Consider the following 17,823-nt stretch of genomic DNA (forward strand, 5'->3'; position numbering starts at 1 on the left):
CCATTCCATCACTCAGTCATTCGTAAACATTCACTGAACAACTGTTTGCCTGGCCAGGGCTGGGATGCAGGCCCAGATAGGAGCTCCAGTTCTGGGGTAGACAGATTGTATGGCTGGTGCACAGATTGGACGGCTAGGGGCCTGTGGGATCAGTGGAGGGGTGTGTAACTCAGCTGTGAGATCTGGGACAGCTTCCTGAAGGAGGCAGCTTTTGATCTTAAAGGATGAGATGCTGGACAGATGAGGAGAAGGGCATTGCAGGCAGAGGGAACTGCGTGGGTGAGGCAGGAAGGTGTGGTTGAAGGAGGGTGATTTGTGGTTTTGAGTACAGCATGGGGATGGGGTGACAGGAGCCACTGGGTTGTGCGGGTGAGGTGGGAAGGCCCAGAGGGGCAGACTAAGGAACATAGACTGGAATACTTGCTCTTGAGGGTAGTGGGGAGCTAGGGAGGGTTATAGGCCAGTAGTGACTAAAGTATATGTTTAGAAGAGCCCTGTGGCTGTGGAGATGAGGGATTAGAGGAGCTGAGAGGAGTCAGGGAGACTCTTCAACAACTAGTTTCTGAGTGCCACCGAATGCCAGGCACTGTCACAGTCACCAAGGAGATCGCCTTCCCAGAACCTCCAGACCAGAGAAGGAGACAAATAAACCTAGATGCCAGGTGCTGCCTGGGCTAAGAAGGGAAACAAACCAAGGGCAGTCTACAGAAGGACAGATCGGCTGGCTGCTACTGTAGACAGGCTGGGCAGGGAAAGCCCCTCCAAGGATGGGGACCTGAGCAGGAACCTGTGCACCTAGAGAAGAGCATTTCAGCCAGAAGCATGAGAAAGTGCAAAGACCCTAAAGTGAGAACATGCTTGATAGGGTCAAGGAACTGTAAGGCGGCCCATGTGTCTAGACCCCAAATAGTGAGGACAGAAATGGGCGATGAAGTACGGGGTGGTTTAAAAACATCTGTGACACTACTCTGAAAGGTGGAGTCTGTGTCACTGCCCCTTGAATCTGGGCTCTATGATTGCTCAACCAATAGAGCACAGTGGAAATGACCCTACGCCAATTTCTGAACCCAGGCTTTAAGAGACTGGCAGCTTCTACTTCCTATTCTTGTGACACTTGCTCTTGGAATTCAGCCACCATGCTGTGAGGAAGCCCAAGTAGCCCATGGAGAGGAATTGAGGGGCCTCTATTTTCCACCCCAGCTGAGGGCTCCATTTTGGTTCTTCCAGCCCTAGTTGAGCTGCCCCAGTCTACACCACATAGGACAGAGACAAGCCTTCCCTTCCAGGCCCCACCCCAATTGCAGATTTGTGAGCAAGCTAAATGACTACTGTTGTTTTACTCCATGAGTGCTGGGGTGGTTTGTTATGCAGCAGCAGACACTTGGAACAAGCTCTGCGAGGCTGATAGGGGCCATGAAGGGCCTTGTAAGCCAAGGGCAGAACTTTGGGTTTTGTTTTCCACAAAGTGACAGTAGGAGACACAAGCAGGAGCAGGGAGGCAGTGGGGAGCACCTGCAGGAGTGCCAGTGAGAGCCCGGTATCATGGAGGGAGAAGTGGAAGTTTCTGGGAAGATCTTGAAGGTGGAGTGGTTGGGATTTGCTGATGGGTTGGGTGTGGCAGGCATTCAATGGAGAAAGGGCTCAATGATGGGTCCACAATTTGGGTTTGAACAGCTATGTCGTTGCTTGGTGGCCATGTCCTGAGGTCAGGAAGCCACTGAGAGGTGGTCCCAATGAGGCGGCAGCAGAGCCAGGGAAGGTGGCAAGAAGGGGAGGGTCCCTGGGCGGTGCAAATAGTTAAGGCTCTCAGCTGCTAACCAAAAGGTTAAGTCCACCCAGATGCAATCTATTTCCGAAAATCAGCCATAGAAAACCTTATGGAGCTCATTTCATTTTTGACACACATGGAGTTGCCGTCAGTCAGAATTGACTTGATGGCAACTGTTTTTTTGGAAGATGAACTGGGGTCACCATGAGTCGGGGGCCAACTCAAAGGCAGCTAACAACAACTAACTGGATGGGACTTGGGAAGGGGACAAATGAGCACAAAGGGAAACTGAGGCTGCCTGCCTAGGGTGTCAGACTGCTCCCGTCCTGCCCCCACTCCTCACCCTGTCACCTTCCTGGAGTCCCACAAGAGACTGTCTGGCTGCACTGGCAGCTTCCCTGGGGTGTCTGTACTGTGGCCACCAGCAGGGCCCCAAGGGGCACCATGAGCCAATGGCGAGGGCTGGGCTCCTCTGCTCCTTTCATGGCTCTGCCTGGGGCTGTGAGAGGCACCCTCGGGGTAGGCCCTAGGGGTGCATCCCTGGGCATCTTGTCTTGAACGAGATCATGGTGATGGCATAGGACCAGGCAGTGTTTTGTTCTGTTGTATGTGGGGTGGCCATAGCCGCTCATAACAATATGGCAGAGGGGGAGACCCTGGGTGAGTCACCTCCCGTCTGCAACTGTTTCTCCCCTTTCTAAAGGGGCTTAGCTGGTGCAAACGGTTCACTACTCAGCTGCTAACGGAAAAGTTGGAGGTTGAAGTCCACCCGGACACACCTTGGAAGAAGGGCCTAGCAATCTACTTCCAAAAAAATCAGCCACAGAAAACCCTATGGAGCTTAAGCTCAGGATGCTATGCCAAGGGTCCCCACTCTTCTGTGACCCTTAGGCAAAGGCAAGGGAACCCCCTGAGGCCTGAGGCTGCAAGACAAGGACTGTGGGTGGTTCAGAGAACTTGACCACCGTCTACACTGAGAAATGCCTCCAAAACTGGAGATTTTCACCATTTGCAAATGTGTTCCTGAACTTCAAGAAGGGATTGCATGTTAATCAGGCATTAAAACAGGCTGTGGAATATTTAATGACATGGAAAGATGTTGCTGACATATTGGTGTATGGGGGGAAAAAAGCAGGTTACAAAATGCTACATACACTGATCCCCAGTTTTACCCACCAACAGCCCCCAACCCATCATGCAAGACATGATTTGGAAGGGGCCCTCGGAAATACCAGCCATGGGAGGGTTAGGTAGCTTTTGTTTTCTTCCTGCTTTTCTGTACTTCCTGACATTTCTCCAGGAAGCATATATTTATTCTAGAATCACACCAAAAAAAAACCCTATCAAATGTGACAATAACTTAAATTAGAAAATCTGCTTAATAAAAAGGAATCAACGCTCAGAATAGAAAATGTGAAAGATAAAGAATAATCTCTCCATTTAGAAGCCACCACAGGAGAAGGCTATTTTTAAAGCTAAGCTTTGTTTGCTTTTCAGCTCTCACTAATTCTAGAACTGGTGTTTGTGGGATTTGGTTGAAATTTTATGAACTTTGTGTCCCAGTTCTTACTCTTGATAAATATTTATGTAAATTATTTGTCCTTCACGACTGGGGTGGGGAAGTGCGGGGGGGGGCATGGGGGCAGGGAAGTGGACTTGCATTCCCTCGGGGGGAGCCTCACCCTCAGTATTTGCTAACCCCAAGTCAGAAGAATGGTCCTCATGGGCTATGGGGCAGAAGCCAGTGGGGCGAGTGGAAAAGCCTGCCCTTTGGGGAACAGAGGCCAGAGTTAATCTGACCTTGGGGAAATGGCCTCTGTGTCCCCATCTGAAAAGCCAAGTTGATGATACATATTTTTCAAGGTTGATGAGAAATCCAGGGCAAGTGAGTAAGCATCAGCAGTCTCTGGGTGGTACAAATGGCTAACACACTCAGCTGCTAACCTAAAGGCTGGAGGTTCCAGTCCACCTAGAGATGTCTCAGAAGAAAGGCCTGGCAATGTACTGCCAAAAAATCGGCCACTGAAATCCTAAGGAGCACAGTTCTACTCAGACACACCTGGGGTCGCCATGAGTTGGAGCCAACTCGACGGTAACTGGTTTCAGAGTAAGCGTCAGTTCCTTTTCCAGGGTGATCACCTTTGACCTCCTCAAACATTTTAGGGGCCCTTTGGGAGACTGATACAGAAGTATGGAATGAAGGAACAAGCAAGACCATGCAACCTGCTTGGCTGTGTGAAATGCCTCCTCCATGCCAAGGATCAGTTTCTACATCTGTAAAATAGGGGTAATATTATGCTTCTCTGGGGACATTAGTGGTTGCCTCCCATGCAGGAGACCCAGGTCGAGTTCCTGGCCAATACATGTGCAGGTACCACTCATCAGTCAGTGGAGGTTTGTGTGTTGCTATGATGCTAAACAGGTTTCAATGGAACTTGTAGACTAAGACTAGGAAGAAAGACCTGGCAATCTACTTCAGAGACTCAGCCAATGAAAACCCCATGGATCACAACAGTCTGATCCAAACCTATCATGGGCATGGTGCAGGACCAGGCAGGGTTTCATTCCTTTGTACATGGGGTCGCCAGGAGTCAGGGACGACTCCATGGCAGCTAACGACAACATTGCATTCCTCTACCTTATAAAGGCTACACCAATTAGTAGTAGCAAGGTCCACCAGGGGTAGGTAGTACACAGCAGCTGTGACATCCTCCTGGAGGTCTCCAGGTACCCTCAGAGCCCAGCAAACGCTGGCTGTGGCCCCACAGTCTGCATTATCTCAGGTAATCCTTCCATTGCCAATACTTTCTTAAACCAAGTAGATGTCTGTCCAGATCTCACAGGGACTGTAACTGGGGCAAGAGTCTTGCCCAGGGTCACCTCCCTTCCTTCTGTTATAAGCACAGTGGTGAAAAGATTACCCCCCGACTCCAGCTGGCCCATTTCCCTCCTCCTCGGGGTAAAAACTGGAGCCTGCAGCAGATTTCCCATAAGGCTTTTATTACAAAGAAGGTTCCAGAGAGTCCCGGCCATCCCCTGCAGCCCAGCCTCCCCATGGGGTCCGAGCCATCTCTGCAGTGAGAAGGCTGCAAAGAGTCACTCCTGGCAGGGAGAAAAGGGGAGGTTGTTCAGGGTGTTTGGGGTCTCAGTCAGGTCTGCCCCGCTCTCTGGAATAGTCCTTTCCAGTGTTGTGCTGGGAGCCCCTCGGGACCCCACCCCGGGTCCTCTGCACAAGCGGCAGCTATTCACAGTTGGCGCGTGATACGTTCTTTAATATATAAAAGCTTTTTTTTAAAAAACAACAAAAAGTGGTGCTATCTTTAGAAACACTTCCAGCAAGATCAAGTAGCCCAGCTACAGCCTTGATACATCTTAACGCCCCCCCCCCACCCCTAGACCAGGAGCTCCCTGGCACCTGTCCCCTCTTCCTCGGCCCCCTCCCTCCTCCAGGAGACCCCTAGTGCCTTTATTCCCACCTCTGGCCCCCAGCCCATGGGAGAGTCCATGGGAGGCACTGCCCCTTCTATGAACTGCCACTTGAAGAATCCAAACTTGACCCTGCTTGGGACAGTCTGTGCAAGGGTCCTCCCTGGGTGAGGGAAGCAGAGACGACTTTTTGGTGGGTGAAGCTGAGACCATTTGGGGCTGGTTCAAGGAGGCCTCCCCTCCACCAGTTTGCATGAGGTAGTGTTTCTGATGGTTGGCCTTGGGCCTGGTGGCCTCTTCTGCCCCACTGACACTGGGCTGTCCTGCTGGGTGGGGCTTTCTCAGTATTTGGCCCTTGCGAGCAAGTGGGCAGACAGTCCAGGCTGTGCTTGGTAGAGGGGGCCTGACCAGGCACTGGCTGTGGCATTTAAGGCCCCCAACCAGAGATCAGGTCTGGGGGCAGGCAGGAGGGAAGGGAGGGGCCCAAGGGGCCAGGGCTGGGGGCTCCTCTGCCTGGCTCAGAGAGGCCCCTCACACCCTCAGCCACCTCCTCTCAGTCACTTCCCAGCCTGAGTCAGGGCACTAGGAACAGAGCAAAGCCGAGGATTTGGTGCAGCACTTCTTCCCAGTCCTACCACCTCAGGCCTCGCTGTAGCACTCATAGATGTTGTCCTCCATCAAAGCCACCACCTGCTCAAACTTGTGCTGCAGCTGCGTCCTCCTGGCTGCTGGGTTCGCCTCCAGGGCAGCCATGATCTGACGGGGAGCAGAGGGATCAGCCCAAGCAGATCCTCCTCCCAGGCCAGGGCCTGAGGGAGTCCCCTCCCTGGATCTTAGAGGGAGACATGAGGCCTGGATTTCCACACCTAGTGGCCCAGTCCCTTGGGCACAAACATCTCACTTCAGTGGGAAGCTCTCCTTCCACTTCTCTGAGTAGAAAGGACCTGGGCAGGACAACGGTGGGGCAGTCATGGCCCAAAGGGCCAGTTCCTCACCTGGTGGGCACTCACCTGTGGGCGGTACCTCTTGGCGTATTTATAAATCTCTGCCATGGCCACGTTGGTGTTGAACTCATTCTGGTATTTCTAAGAGCAAGGAGTAGGCAGGAGGGGGAAGGGAGCTGGTTAACCCAACTGTCAAAATAGGACCCAGACCCGGCCAAGACCAGCTGGTGGTTACCAGATAAACCCTCTGCTTCTCATGAGCCCTTCACATTCTAGCTCAGTAGACAGGCCCCACCAGTAGTGCAGATAAAGGGACTCTGGGGCCCTGAATTCAAATCTCCTCCTCACTCCGGGAGCGCTTTCCTGAGCCCGCCCTCTCATCTCTGGGGGAAACCTCCTCCACGAGGTTGCATGGGAGCAAGATGGCACACACTGCTGCCCCTGAAATGCCCTCGAGCCCCCAGCTCCTGTTCAGCATCGACCCCAGGTGTATGCAGGTGCCGGCTCCCCCCACCCCCAGGCCCCACCCCAGCAGTGCACCCGCGACTCCTCAGCCAGGTGGGCGTTCATTTCCTGCTCGCTGAGTGGCGTCATGTCGTGGATCTGCTTGTAGTAGCGCTGCACGATTTTCCGGTACTCGGGGATCTCCTTGGCATAGAGGAGCTTGTTGGTCGGTGAGTCCTACGCAGAAAGCGGTGAGGGAATCATACGGCTGGCGGAACATGGACAGATTTCATCTTTTTCTGGATGAACCTTAGTCCCTGCCTACAGTGATATAGGAATTGCTTTATTGGGGTCCTGAGGCTTGAGCAGTCTCATCCCAAGTGTCCCAGGGGACTCTCACTGCCCTCCCTCCACTGTTCTTTTCACCTACCCCCCGCCTGGGTTCATGTCCTCCTTTGGAGGAAAGTCCATGGGTTTTGTACCAGCTCTTGGCCTTGTGCAGGCGGCTTGGTTTACACCCTTGCTCAGGGTTACGGATCTTGGTGGCTAAGGCTTTCTGGAAACCTGACTGCTGGCTCAGTGGAATCCTTCCCTCCACATGTTCCCAATACTGAAAAGCAAAACGTGCCAAGGACACTCCCAGCTCTTTGTCATGGGCATCTGCCTCCTGTGATAGTGAGAAGTGGTGGTATTTTCTGTCTCTGGCAAGCCCGACTCTAAAATCCATGGGCTAAAATGCAGGGCCATGTGCCATCCCCCCACTCAAATCCCTTAGTGCCAGGTCTACATATTATCGTTGTTGTGAACTGCTGTTGAGGTGGCCCCAAACTCATGACGACCTCATGTACAATGGAACAAAACACTGCACCATCCCCATGATTGGTTGTGGGCCAAACCATTATGATCCATACAGTTTTCACTGGCTGATTTTTGGAAGTAGATCACCAAGCCTTTCTTCCTAGTCTTAGTCTGGAAGCTCCGCTGAAACCTGTTCAGCATCATAGTAACATGTAAGTCTCTACTGACAGATGGGTGGTAGCTACACACGAGGTGCACTGGCTGGGAATTGAACCCAGGTCTCCCTCATGGAAGTCTAGGATTCTACCGCTGGACTACTACTGCTCTCAGATCTACATATACAATCTCATTTAATTTCCTGTAAGATCCTTAGGAACCAGCACTCCTCCAAGGCTCCCTGCCTTCACCATGCTGTTCCCTCTGCAGGGAATGGAAATGCCGTTCCCTCCTCCCCACCCTCTAAGGCCAGCCAGATTCTCTTCCCTCATGCAGCTGCCTCTCAGAGGTCAGGGCTGGGTCCTCATCAGGGGGTGTTGCCTGTGGCCTGGCCTGAACCTCAAACCATGCTCGTGTCTGACCAGGCAGGTTGCCCTGGCCAGCTCTGTGGTCTATGTCAGGAGCTGGTGCCAGGCATACCTGAGGTAGATGAAGCCGGTCTTCAGAGATCTGGTTTCTGATTCTAGATGCCAGTTTCTGGGTGACTTTCCCCACCTGGGATGACCCTATGCACCCCCTTTCCCAGAGCCCAGGAAAGGTTGATTGGCACCCACTCTGACCCCAACATCAGGGTTCTGCCTGCCCCGGGCACAGCTCACCTTGCCCAGCTGCAGGTCAGAGATGGAGCAGGCATCGATGAAGGCCTGAGCGATGACTGAGAGGCAGGCATCAATGTGGTCCGTCTTGTCAATGTCGAAGACAAACTGGGGGTTTTTTAGGATGTTCACCCAGAACCGGAGAGGAAGGCTGTGGAATGGGGCCACAGAGGCAGTGAGAGTGGTACTCAGGCTGGGCCAAGGAGGAGGGGTCGCTAGGAGGCTGGAGTGAGGGAGGCAGCTAGGCCCTCAAGGGCAGGAGGAGCCTGGTCACAAGATGGCGCCTCTGGAACCTCAGTGGCTTGTCTCCAAATAGGGCTGATGACAATCCCTGGCTAGCCAAGTGGAGGAGGGGCTGGGAGCAGGCTTCCTGCTTGGAGCAGGGCAGGAGGCTGAGGGGCTTCGCTGGGGCATGAGGGCCTGAGTCCCTCTGGCACTGCCATCCCCCTCAGAGCCTCTGCACTTCTCACGAAGGAGCCTCAGGCAAGGTCCTGGTTCTCATTAGAAGCACCCCCACCCGCCTGCCCCAGCTCCTCCTCCAGCCCTCTCACGCAGGCAGGCAGGCACGGCAGGAAGTCCACCATTAGTACCATGGACGGGCTGAGGGAGGGCGGGGCCTGGGTCCTTTGCCTTGTCTTCAGAGAACAGAGAAGGATGGTGACCCTCTACCCACCCAGGGCCACCCAGTGACTTGGCAGCCCGAAGTGTGTGGACACAAGAGCTCTAAGAAGCCCCTATAACTGCACAGAAACTTCTGGGCCTGTGGGTCAGGCAGAGGCTTTCACAACTTCTTGGTGGGGTTTGTGAACCCAAAAGGCTAAGATGTGCCTCAAAGAAAGGCTAAGAAGTGGGTTAGGAGTCAGGTTTGAGGCTGGCTCTGCTGCCGCAGGGGCTGCATGAGATTGGGCAGGGAGTTCTCCATAAGCCGAGCTCCTCATCTGTAAAATGGAGCTGACTGTGCCCTTCCCAAGAGGGGTAGAGGAAAAATGAGGTAAGGCCAGGAGCTCTTCTAATTAATTCTTACAATTATGCTGGGTTACTCTGATTGCCCTGGTTTTACAGCTGGGGAAATTGAGGCACAGGGGATTAAGTCATGCACCCAAGGTCACGTAGCTGGAAAAGTGGCAGATCAGGGATGGAACCCAGGCAGGTGGGCTTAGAGCCTGGGCTCTGAATCCCGTGCTGCAGCTGCCCCCAGATAGAGTGAAATCTGTACAGCCTTCCCTGCCTATCCCCTCACCCTGCCCGCCCACCACCTGTTGGTTTTCCAGATGTGTAAGGTGTCTGGGTCCGAGATACCCCTCTTCTCAGCCTGCTCCTCCAGGAAGTCAAAGAAGTACTTGACAGCCAGTGGGGGCTTGTCCTCGCGGATGCTCAGAATGGCCTTGAACAGGTCATCCAGAAACTTCTGCAGCGTGCCCTGCAGGAGAGCGGGGTAGCGGCCATCAGCCCAGAGCTGGGGTGTGGCATGTGAGTGGGCCCCTCCGGCAGCTCCTGGGAGACCTTGGTACTTCAGAAAGTGCATGGGAAAGCTCTGTGCCATTGGGCTGGTCACGTAATCTGAGTCTCAGTTTTCTCATCTGTGAAATGGGTTTGTGAAACCCACCTTACAGGGGTGTTGAAAGGACTAAAAAAGATACAGGGGAATAGAGCTGGGAAGTGGTAGAGCTGAGACACAGGTTCTGGAGTGCCACCAACTTTGCCCTTGAGCTGAGTGACCTTGGGGGTGTCACTGAACCCCACCAGGCCTCAATTCCCCCTCTCTGTTACAAGAGCTAATATAGATGTCTTTCATGCATCTTTTACCAGTGTGAGCAAGTCAAAATCTCTTGGCCCTCCACATACAGGACCCAAAACCTTCAGCCTCTTGCCCTGGAAGTTCATCAGGCCCCACAGGGGTACCAGGAAGACCTGGCACCCCCTGTAAGCATGTGCACACAACTGTCCCGCTGGACTGCCAGCCTCCATCCTTCCCACCGAGCCTAGAGGGGAGGGCGAGATCTGAGGTGGGGCCCACCTTGGTGGACAGCAGGCGGGTCAGGTAGATCTCGGGCAGCACCTTCTTGCGGTGGCTCTGCCGGTGGGACTTCTTGGGCTCAGCCAGCTCGTCCGTGGGCAGCACCTGGAGCCAGGCAGTGGTCAGTCCTGAGCTGGCCCATGGAGGGCTGGTCCTGTGCCTGTGGGCCCCTGGCTCGGCACACGCCTTTTGGGGTGCAGGAGGGTGTGGTGCCTCCTGACTCTTGGTCCCATCCCTGCTCCCCATCCTAACCTTTCCAGGCCTGGGAGTACTTTTCCCAGAGGCCCAGGGTGGCAGGAGGCGGGGGCCACACCCAGCAAGGGGCTGGCTCCCTGGGGCCGTGGTCAGGCACTCACCAAATGGAAATACTTCTCAGTGTCCAAGTCTTTCACTGCAAGAGGAAACACACACACGTAATAAATAAACAAGGGAGAGGAGGGGAGAGAGACAATCAGAGAGAAAGTGAGAGAAACAGAAATGCAGAGAAATAGACCATGATGCAGAGGGAGAGACGGAGAAACAGAGACACTGAGAGACTGAGACAGACAGAGATTCAGAAAAACACAAAGAAAGAACAAGATGGGTGACACAGATGAAAGAGACACACACAGAGGGAGAGTGAGATGGTGAGAAACAGAGAAAGACAGAGCCATAGAGAGACCATCAGGTGGGGCAGGGACTCCCCTCACCCACTCACCCATTCTGCTCACCCAGCCCAGAGCTCCTGCTAACCCCAGAGGCTGCTGGGAGAGACCTAAGACCCTGCTCCCAACCTCAGGAGGGGACTCTGAGACCCAGAAGAGCCCGGCTCCTAGGTCTGGGCGCCAGGCAGCTAGGCCTGGAGCATCTGAGGGTGGAGTGCAGGGTTTGAGGCAGGCACGCCAGCCTCCCCTCTGGCCTGGCAGCCGCCCAGACCCTCTTGGAACTACATCCCACCCTCCTGGGGCCTCCCTCTGGCTCCCCACAGAAAACCAACTTGAGAAGGCCTGGCGGCAGGCCCTGCCCAAACAATACTGGGTCAGATGGCACACCCCTCCCCCGCCCCCGCAACCAGGAGGCTACAGCCATGGCCTAGCCCTGCCCTCTCGGAGCCTCAGTTTTCACACTGGGGCTGCTCTGAAGGGGCCAGGCTCAGGGTGGAGGGACCCCCACACCTGGTCTAGACACCCTCCCTATGCCCACCCACGCTACCTCGACCCAGGGTGTTGTCCTTCTTGTCTGTGAGGCTCATGGCCAGGGAGGCACCTTCAGGGATCTGAGAAGAGGGGTGAGGCCAAGGTCAGCGGTCAGAGGTCAGGGTGGGAGGGAGTGCTGGTGGGGGCTGGGGTGGGGGCTCTACCTTGTAGTGAGCCAGTGTATTGAGCTTCTTGCGTCCATCCTCCACCACCGAGGTGTCGTCCAGGTCTCGCAGGACGTAGCTCTGCGTGCTCGAGGCAAACCACTCTGTGGGGCAAGGAGCCGGGGTGTCAGGACCAGAGGCAGGGATCCAGACAGAGGGGAAAAGGCCTCAGGTCAAGGGGGACAGAGCCCCAGACCAAGGGGACAGGGACCACACGGGCCAGACAATGAACAAGAGGCCTCTTGCTCTCTCTGTGGAACCTGGAGCAAGCCCACCTCTCTGAGCCTCTAAGTTCACATCTGTAAAATGGGGAGGAGAAGAAGGAGCTAGGGAAAGCGTGTCTTGAACATGAAGTGAAGGTGCCAAGGTGCCCAGTATGTGGCTGGCACAGAGTAGGTGCTCTGGAAAAGTCCTCATCTTTGGGGTTGTTAATAGGATTATCGCTGATGAAATGAGGTTCCATATCTACCCACTGTCCTCAGGGAAGAGCCCAAGTGTCCAACTCTGCCCTTCAAGGCTCCGGTGACCGAGCGCCTGCCCATCTCATCTCCCACTCCCCTCCCCCACCGCCCCCCATGGCCCAGCCCCAGTTAGTTGTCTGACATCCCCTGCTCTGGAGGGCAATCACTGCTCCACCTGCCTAATCACCATTACAGCCCCTGTGCCTAAAACAGGGCCTGGTACAGAGTAAAATCAAAACCAAACCCACTGCCATCGAGTAGATTCTGACTCATAGCTACCCTGTAGGACAGAATAGGAATGCCTCATAGGGTTTCCAAAGCTGTAATCTTCATGAAAGCAGACTGCCACATCTTCCTCCCGTGGAGCAGCTGGTGGGTTCGAACCACCAACTTTCTGGTTACAGCCGAGCGACTTAACTCCACTGTGCCACCAGGGCTCCTAGGCACAGAGTGAGTGCTCAGAAAAGGCTGTGATCACAGGAATGAATGGTCTCAGCTCCTTGCAGTCATAATCCCTATGCATCCTTCAGGCGCCACTCCCTCCTTGGGAAGCCTTTCCCGGACCCTTTCTGCCAGGGGTCACAGGCTCCTCACACAGTGCGGAATCTGTCTTCCCATCAGAATAAGAGCTCCTTATTGATGAGGACCTCGTCCAAGTTATCTCTGTGTCCTCAGTGCCACTATGAATGCACATTTTCTGAGTGAAAGGAGTGTTTCAACCAAGACAGGTTCCGCTTCCACCCCTGCTCACCGAGGTCAACATCCTCTGCTCGTGGCCACTGGGAATAGGGCACGTTCTTGCAGAAGGCCTCCAGGATCTTCTCCTTCACCTGCGTCAGCGTGTCAGTGTCCATGGCCCGCACGCTCAGCGAGTCCATGCCGCAGCCCTGGAAGGACACGTTCAGGTTCTGTGGAGAGAGGACAGGACAGGACAGGGTCAGTGAACCGTCCCCACCGAACCCAGAGGCACAGGCCTGCTCGGGACCTGCCCAGGGAGGTAGAGGCAGGATTCATGCCGTCTATCCAGGCACTGCCGGACCCTCCCAGCCATACTGGGGACCGGGTCCCTGCCTGGCTGCCCCCACCTGTCCACTGGGCCTCACCCGGGGCTTGGCCTCAATGTTCTCTCGCAGTAGCCACTCCTCGTTCAGCGTGTAGCGGGCCTTGCCCGTGATGGCGTCGATGGAGCCCTTGTTGATCTGCTGCTTGATGGCACACAGGAGCAGGAAGAATGGCTCCCCAACCGTTTCCTGGGGTGGCATGAGGCTGTCAGGGACATGTGCAGCCCAGCCCCTCACAGCCTCCTGCCCACCCCTGATTCCAACCCCCAAGCTTTTGATTGTACTGTGGCTGCCACCCAGAATACCTCCACTACCTTCTTCTGGCCAATAGCTCCATAGTTGCCTGTTGGATTCCCTGTCCTCCTTTGGATCCTGGTGTCAACATTGCCACCCCCTCTAGGGTTGTCTCCCTGGATTCTAAGCTCATGTTTATTAAATACCACCCACTGTGGGAGGTGCATTCGTGTAATCATCCTTGACAACACTTCTTAATACAAGCTGTGATCCTTATTGTGTAGACAGAGAAACACAGAGGCTCAGAGAGGCCAAGCAACCTGCCAAGGGTCACCCAGCTGGACTCGAACTAGGACTAGCTAACTCCCAAGCTTGTGACTCTTTCTATTACATTGGTGTCCCTCAGTGTGAGTTAAGGTGGAACCAGAACAGATGTGGCCTCAAACAACCCAGGTTACAGTCTGATTACTGTGGAGTGTGTCAGGCTGGGCCGGGGCCTCAAACACCCTGCTCTTGCCAATCTCTCCGTTTCATAAAGAGCATTTGGGTGGCAAAGGGCTTAGCTGGCATCTGCAGCCTTAAGCTGAGTTCATGGTCATTGTTATGGCAAGTGACCAGGTGTTTCATTTTGGTGGATATTTAAGTAAAACCGGCGAGCAGATTTAAAGAAAACATTAAGTATGTAACAGTATCAGGCAGATTTGGCAAAATGGGGAAGGCAGTATACCAGCCCTTGTTCCCGATCCAACCCTCCTGGTCCGAGGGTAGGACCCATTGATGTCCCATTATCTGGAGGTTCAGAGAGGGAAGGCCTGCCTGGGGCCACACTAAGAGGAGGCCGGGCAGCTGGGTCCAGTCTGTGCCCCTGAGGTCCCTCCCTCAGCCTGGTCCTCCCAGATGTCCTAGCATGAGGATCCCTGAGGAGGCAGCCAGTAGGAGGCCGAGGTACCCCAACAGCCCCTCCCCATCATGCTGTTCCCCAGGCCTAGGCTCTGTTCTGCCCCCATGCCTCTGCTTGCCCCAGGAGAAACCATGGGGCTGCCCAGGCCTAGGGCCAGAGGGCACATGTGATGGAGAAAGAGAGCAAGGCCCAGAGAGGGCAATGGCTCACCCAGCACCACACAGCTGGTCTGTGCCAAAGATAGGACTCAAGCCCAGGATGGCTGAGGCTCTGGCTCTGGGTTCCAGCCAGGCCTTTGTCTTCCTCCCATGATCCTGGATGACCCCCTGGCCTTTACCACTGCAGGGCAGATGAGTCATGGGACAGGACCAAGGGCTGAGCAAGTTCTGTTCTGCAGAAAATCTCTGATGGGGGCACTTTTGGCAGAACACAGAAGGCTTTGACTCCCTGGATTCACACGCCACCCTTCAGCTCCACCGGGCCCCTTCAGGTCCTTTCATGAACGTTCCCCTCTCCAAGGCCAGCCTTGCCCATGCTGTGACCAGTCCCCAGATACCCACCCTACCTAACGCTTCACCTGGCTCATGCTTTCGAAGCCTCAGGTCTCAGCTTAGGTCACCTGCTCCGGGAGGCCACCTCGAACCCTCCAGAGTAAGCACACTGAGCAAGAGCCCTAGAAATGTACTCATCCCTGGGATTGTCACTTGGGTTACTGTGGGTCAGGGCCTCACTGGGTTGAGCTCTGCTGTATGTATTTTAATTTCTGTTTCCACATCCATCTCCCTTAAGGTTAGAAGTGCCTCAAGGGGTGAGCCCAGGTCTGATTTATCTCCAAAGCCCAGAACAGTGGCCAAGGACAAACCAGACAGGGTTTGGTGACTGAATACATGATCTGCAGGGACAAGGCCCCTAACACTCCCTCTGCTCTGCCCCAACCTTGCTCTGAGCCCTTGCGGGAAGCCAGGTCCTCTCTGAGCCTCAGTTTTCCTATCTGTATAATGGATCCTATGGGCCTCAGGCCCTGAGCCAGGCAGTGAAGCAGAGCTAGAGGCCTGCCCTGGCCCCCATCTGAGCCTCTCTCTCCACATCTGCCCAAAGGGCACGACGATCCCTCCTGGTGGGCTGGTGTGAGAACAAAATGGAATCTGATCTATCTAGGAAAGGTTCTGGGGAGGGGGGGTGGGCAGCAGCCGCTGTGACTGCTCTGCGCATGGTCTCCAGTGTCTGGCACGGAGGCAGGTGGGGGGGCTCACCCGCAGGCAGCTGTACATGCAGATGGACATCCAGTTAGTGAGCATCTTCTCAACCACGGACTCGGTGCGCCGTAGCATAAGCTTGGGGTTCTTGGCGGCCGAAGCATCGATGAGGTCCACCAGCAGCTCCTTCATGATGCTCGTGTAGTACTCAAGCTTGCTGTGCAGTGCCACGGTCAGCAGGGAGGCCAGGTTGCACCTGCAGGGGCACGCCACCTCAGCACCACCTTGCTCCCCGGGCCGCGCAGCAAGGAAACGCTAAGTAATCATGCGGACAGCGCCTGGCCCACAGGCCACCTTTCTAACTGTCACAGCAACAGCCGTGCCATGAGCTCACATCTTGAGGATCCAGGCACAAGAAAAAGATGATCTGGGGGTCTCAGGAGCCATAGAATTCCAGGACCCAGGGCCTGATGCTGGGAGCATCCCAGTTACCACAGAGGACGCAGTGATTTACAAACCATCCCAGCTTTGGATCTGGCAGAGAGGGGTGGTCTACCAGGCAAACCCGGGAGCCCAGCTGAGGGGCCTTGGACAGGCCCCTGCCCACCCCCCAGACACTCTCACAGCCTGACCTGTCACGCACTACAAAGTCCTTCTGCTGCTCCAGTGCATGGACAAAGACAATGAGGAAGTGCTTGTTGTTGAGCAGGGAGGAGAACAGGCTGATCCCCTCCTCCATGTTGGGCCGGCAGCTCTCGGGGATCTGCGGACAGAGTTGGAGTGGAGTGTCCAATGGGGACCGTCCCCCTGCCTGGCTTAGGGGTCAGCACTTACCATACCCTGAATGGCTCATTGAACGCCTCCTGGGATGGGGAGCTCACTACCTTACAATGGCAGATGCCTCCCAGCTCCCCATGATTAGAAAAAATGACTCAGTTAAAGTGGGGCCCAGGGAACGGCAAGGATGCCTGGAGGTGGCACAGTGTCCTAATGAGTGGGACCCTCTTACCTTCCATTCTCCAAGCAGCAAGTAGAGTGGGTTGGATGGGGTGCCCAATCCTCCCTCATCCCTAAATGGCCTGGAGGTCAGCACTTGTGACACCCTATGTGGCTGCTTGAATGGCTCCTGGAATGGAGGGCTCACTACCTTACAATGGTGGGTGTCTCCCAGTCCCCCATGCCTGCGATCAGTGGATCAGGTGGGCTGAAAGGTGGGGCCCAGAGCACGGTGGATTCGAGGCAGTGTGTGTGGTGGGGGCACTCACCTTCCACTCTCCAAGCAGTGGGTGAGTCTCTTGCACCGGGGAGCTGCCCTGGGAGTTGAGGGTCTGGGAAGGCAGTACATAACGCTCTTCATAAAGGGAGGAACACTGTAGAGGCAAGACCCCCAGCACCTCAGTGGGGGTGGAGACACCCCTCACTCTGGCAGGCAAGAGTCACTCAACAAACACAAAGGGACTGGCCCAGTGGGCTTCTGCTGGGTCCTTGGAGGGAGTCAGCCCCACTCACCGACGGCTGCTGGGGAAACTGACATAGAAATAATTCCATCTAGAGCAAGAGGCAGTAGACTAAGCTCAGGGGATTGTAGGATTCCAGGAAAGGGGGTGAGGGCCCCAAAGAGCTTCTGGGAAGGGGTCACAGGCAGAGGAACTGCATGAGCCAAGGTGTGGCAATGCAAGAAGGCACAAGACTTAAGAGGAAGCAAAAGGCTCAGTGTAGAATGGGGGAAACCGAGGCAGAGAGGCTCACAGGGACCCCACCATGCTGGGCCACACTGGGAGCATGGGCTTCATCCTGAGGCCGGGAAGAGCCACCGGGGAGTTTTGTGAAAAGTGGCAAGGTCAGACACAGGCTTGCTTTGGCTGCTGTGTGGGGAACGGCATGGACAGGACAAGAGAGAGGGTGCTGGTCACTGGCATAAATGCCTGGACAGGTCAAGGAAGATGGGGACAGGGCAGCAGCCCCTGGGATGGCAAGAGGAGTCATGGGGCAAGTCCAATGGGCAAGAGGAGGGGAGCAGAGTCCCAGCCACCCAGCGAGGGGAGAGGCAGACCCAGCAACCCAGGAGGACAGTGGGGCTGGCAGCCCAGCCCCTTATGGATCAAGGGACTGAGGAATGACAAGGGGCAAGGAACTGGGCCCCTCCCTTGGCAGGCCAGGGTGGGTGGCCAGGGCTGCCATGGGCAGAAGTGCAGGTTTTGCACTGCTCAAGGGGGCCCCTGCTGCGCTCGCCACATCTTCCCACCTGCACAAAGGTGGCACAGCCCGGAGAGGTGGAAGAGCTCTAAGGTAGCTACATGCTGACCTTGGGGAAGAAGGTGCGGGTCACGAAATGCTTGTACTCCAAGAAGGGAATGCCCTGGCTGCGATTCAGCTCCTTGGTCAGGTCCGTCATGTCTGTCTGCAGCTCGGCAAAGCCTGG

General features: G+C 55.2%; 1 protein-coding gene across 2 annotated transcripts in view; it reads right to left on the reverse strand.

Annotated features, from left to right (window-relative positions):
- Positions 1–5,196: 5,196 nt before the first annotated feature.
- PLXND1 (plexin D1) overlaps positions 5,197–17,823 on the reverse strand; it is a 63,612-nt gene continuing 50,985 nt past the window's right edge. Inside the window, exons 22-36 of one of the 2 annotated variants that reach the window (XM_049862413.1) lie at positions 17,707–17,819; positions 16,667–16,771; positions 16,034–16,164; positions 15,459–15,657; positions 13,113–13,259; positions 12,761–12,917; positions 11,549–11,652; positions 11,401–11,464; positions 10,566–10,600; positions 10,210–10,314; positions 9,449–9,612; positions 8,196–8,343; positions 6,679–6,819; positions 6,205–6,279; positions 5,197–5,950 (exon numbers count right to left, since the gene is read on the reverse strand). In XM_049862413.1, the coding sequence (XP_049718370.1) occupies positions 5,834–5,950; positions 6,205–6,279; positions 6,679–6,819; positions 8,196–8,343; positions 9,449–9,612; positions 10,210–10,314; positions 10,566–10,600; positions 11,401–11,464; positions 11,549–11,652; positions 12,761–12,917; positions 13,113–13,259; positions 15,459–15,657; positions 16,034–16,164; positions 16,667–16,771; positions 17,707–17,819 (1,805 nt within the window). In that variant the 3' untranslated portion in view covers positions 5,197–5,833. Of the gene's footprint in view, positions 5,951–6,204; positions 6,280–6,678; positions 6,820–8,195; positions 8,344–9,448; positions 9,613–10,209; positions 10,315–10,565; positions 10,601–11,400; positions 11,465–11,548; positions 11,653–12,760; positions 12,918–13,112; positions 13,260–15,458; positions 15,658–16,033; positions 16,165–16,666; positions 16,772–17,706; positions 17,820–17,823 lie in introns of those variants that run through there. The other variant, XM_049862414.1, reaches the window with a different exon arrangement.

Source organism: Elephas maximus, chromosome 20 (assembly GCF_024166365.1).
Source record: "Elephas maximus indicus isolate mEleMax1 chromosome 20, mEleMax1 primary haplotype, whole genome shotgun sequence".
In the NCBI taxonomy this organism is placed as follows: domain Eukaryota; kingdom Metazoa; phylum Chordata; class Mammalia; order Proboscidea; family Elephantidae; genus Elephas; species Elephas maximus.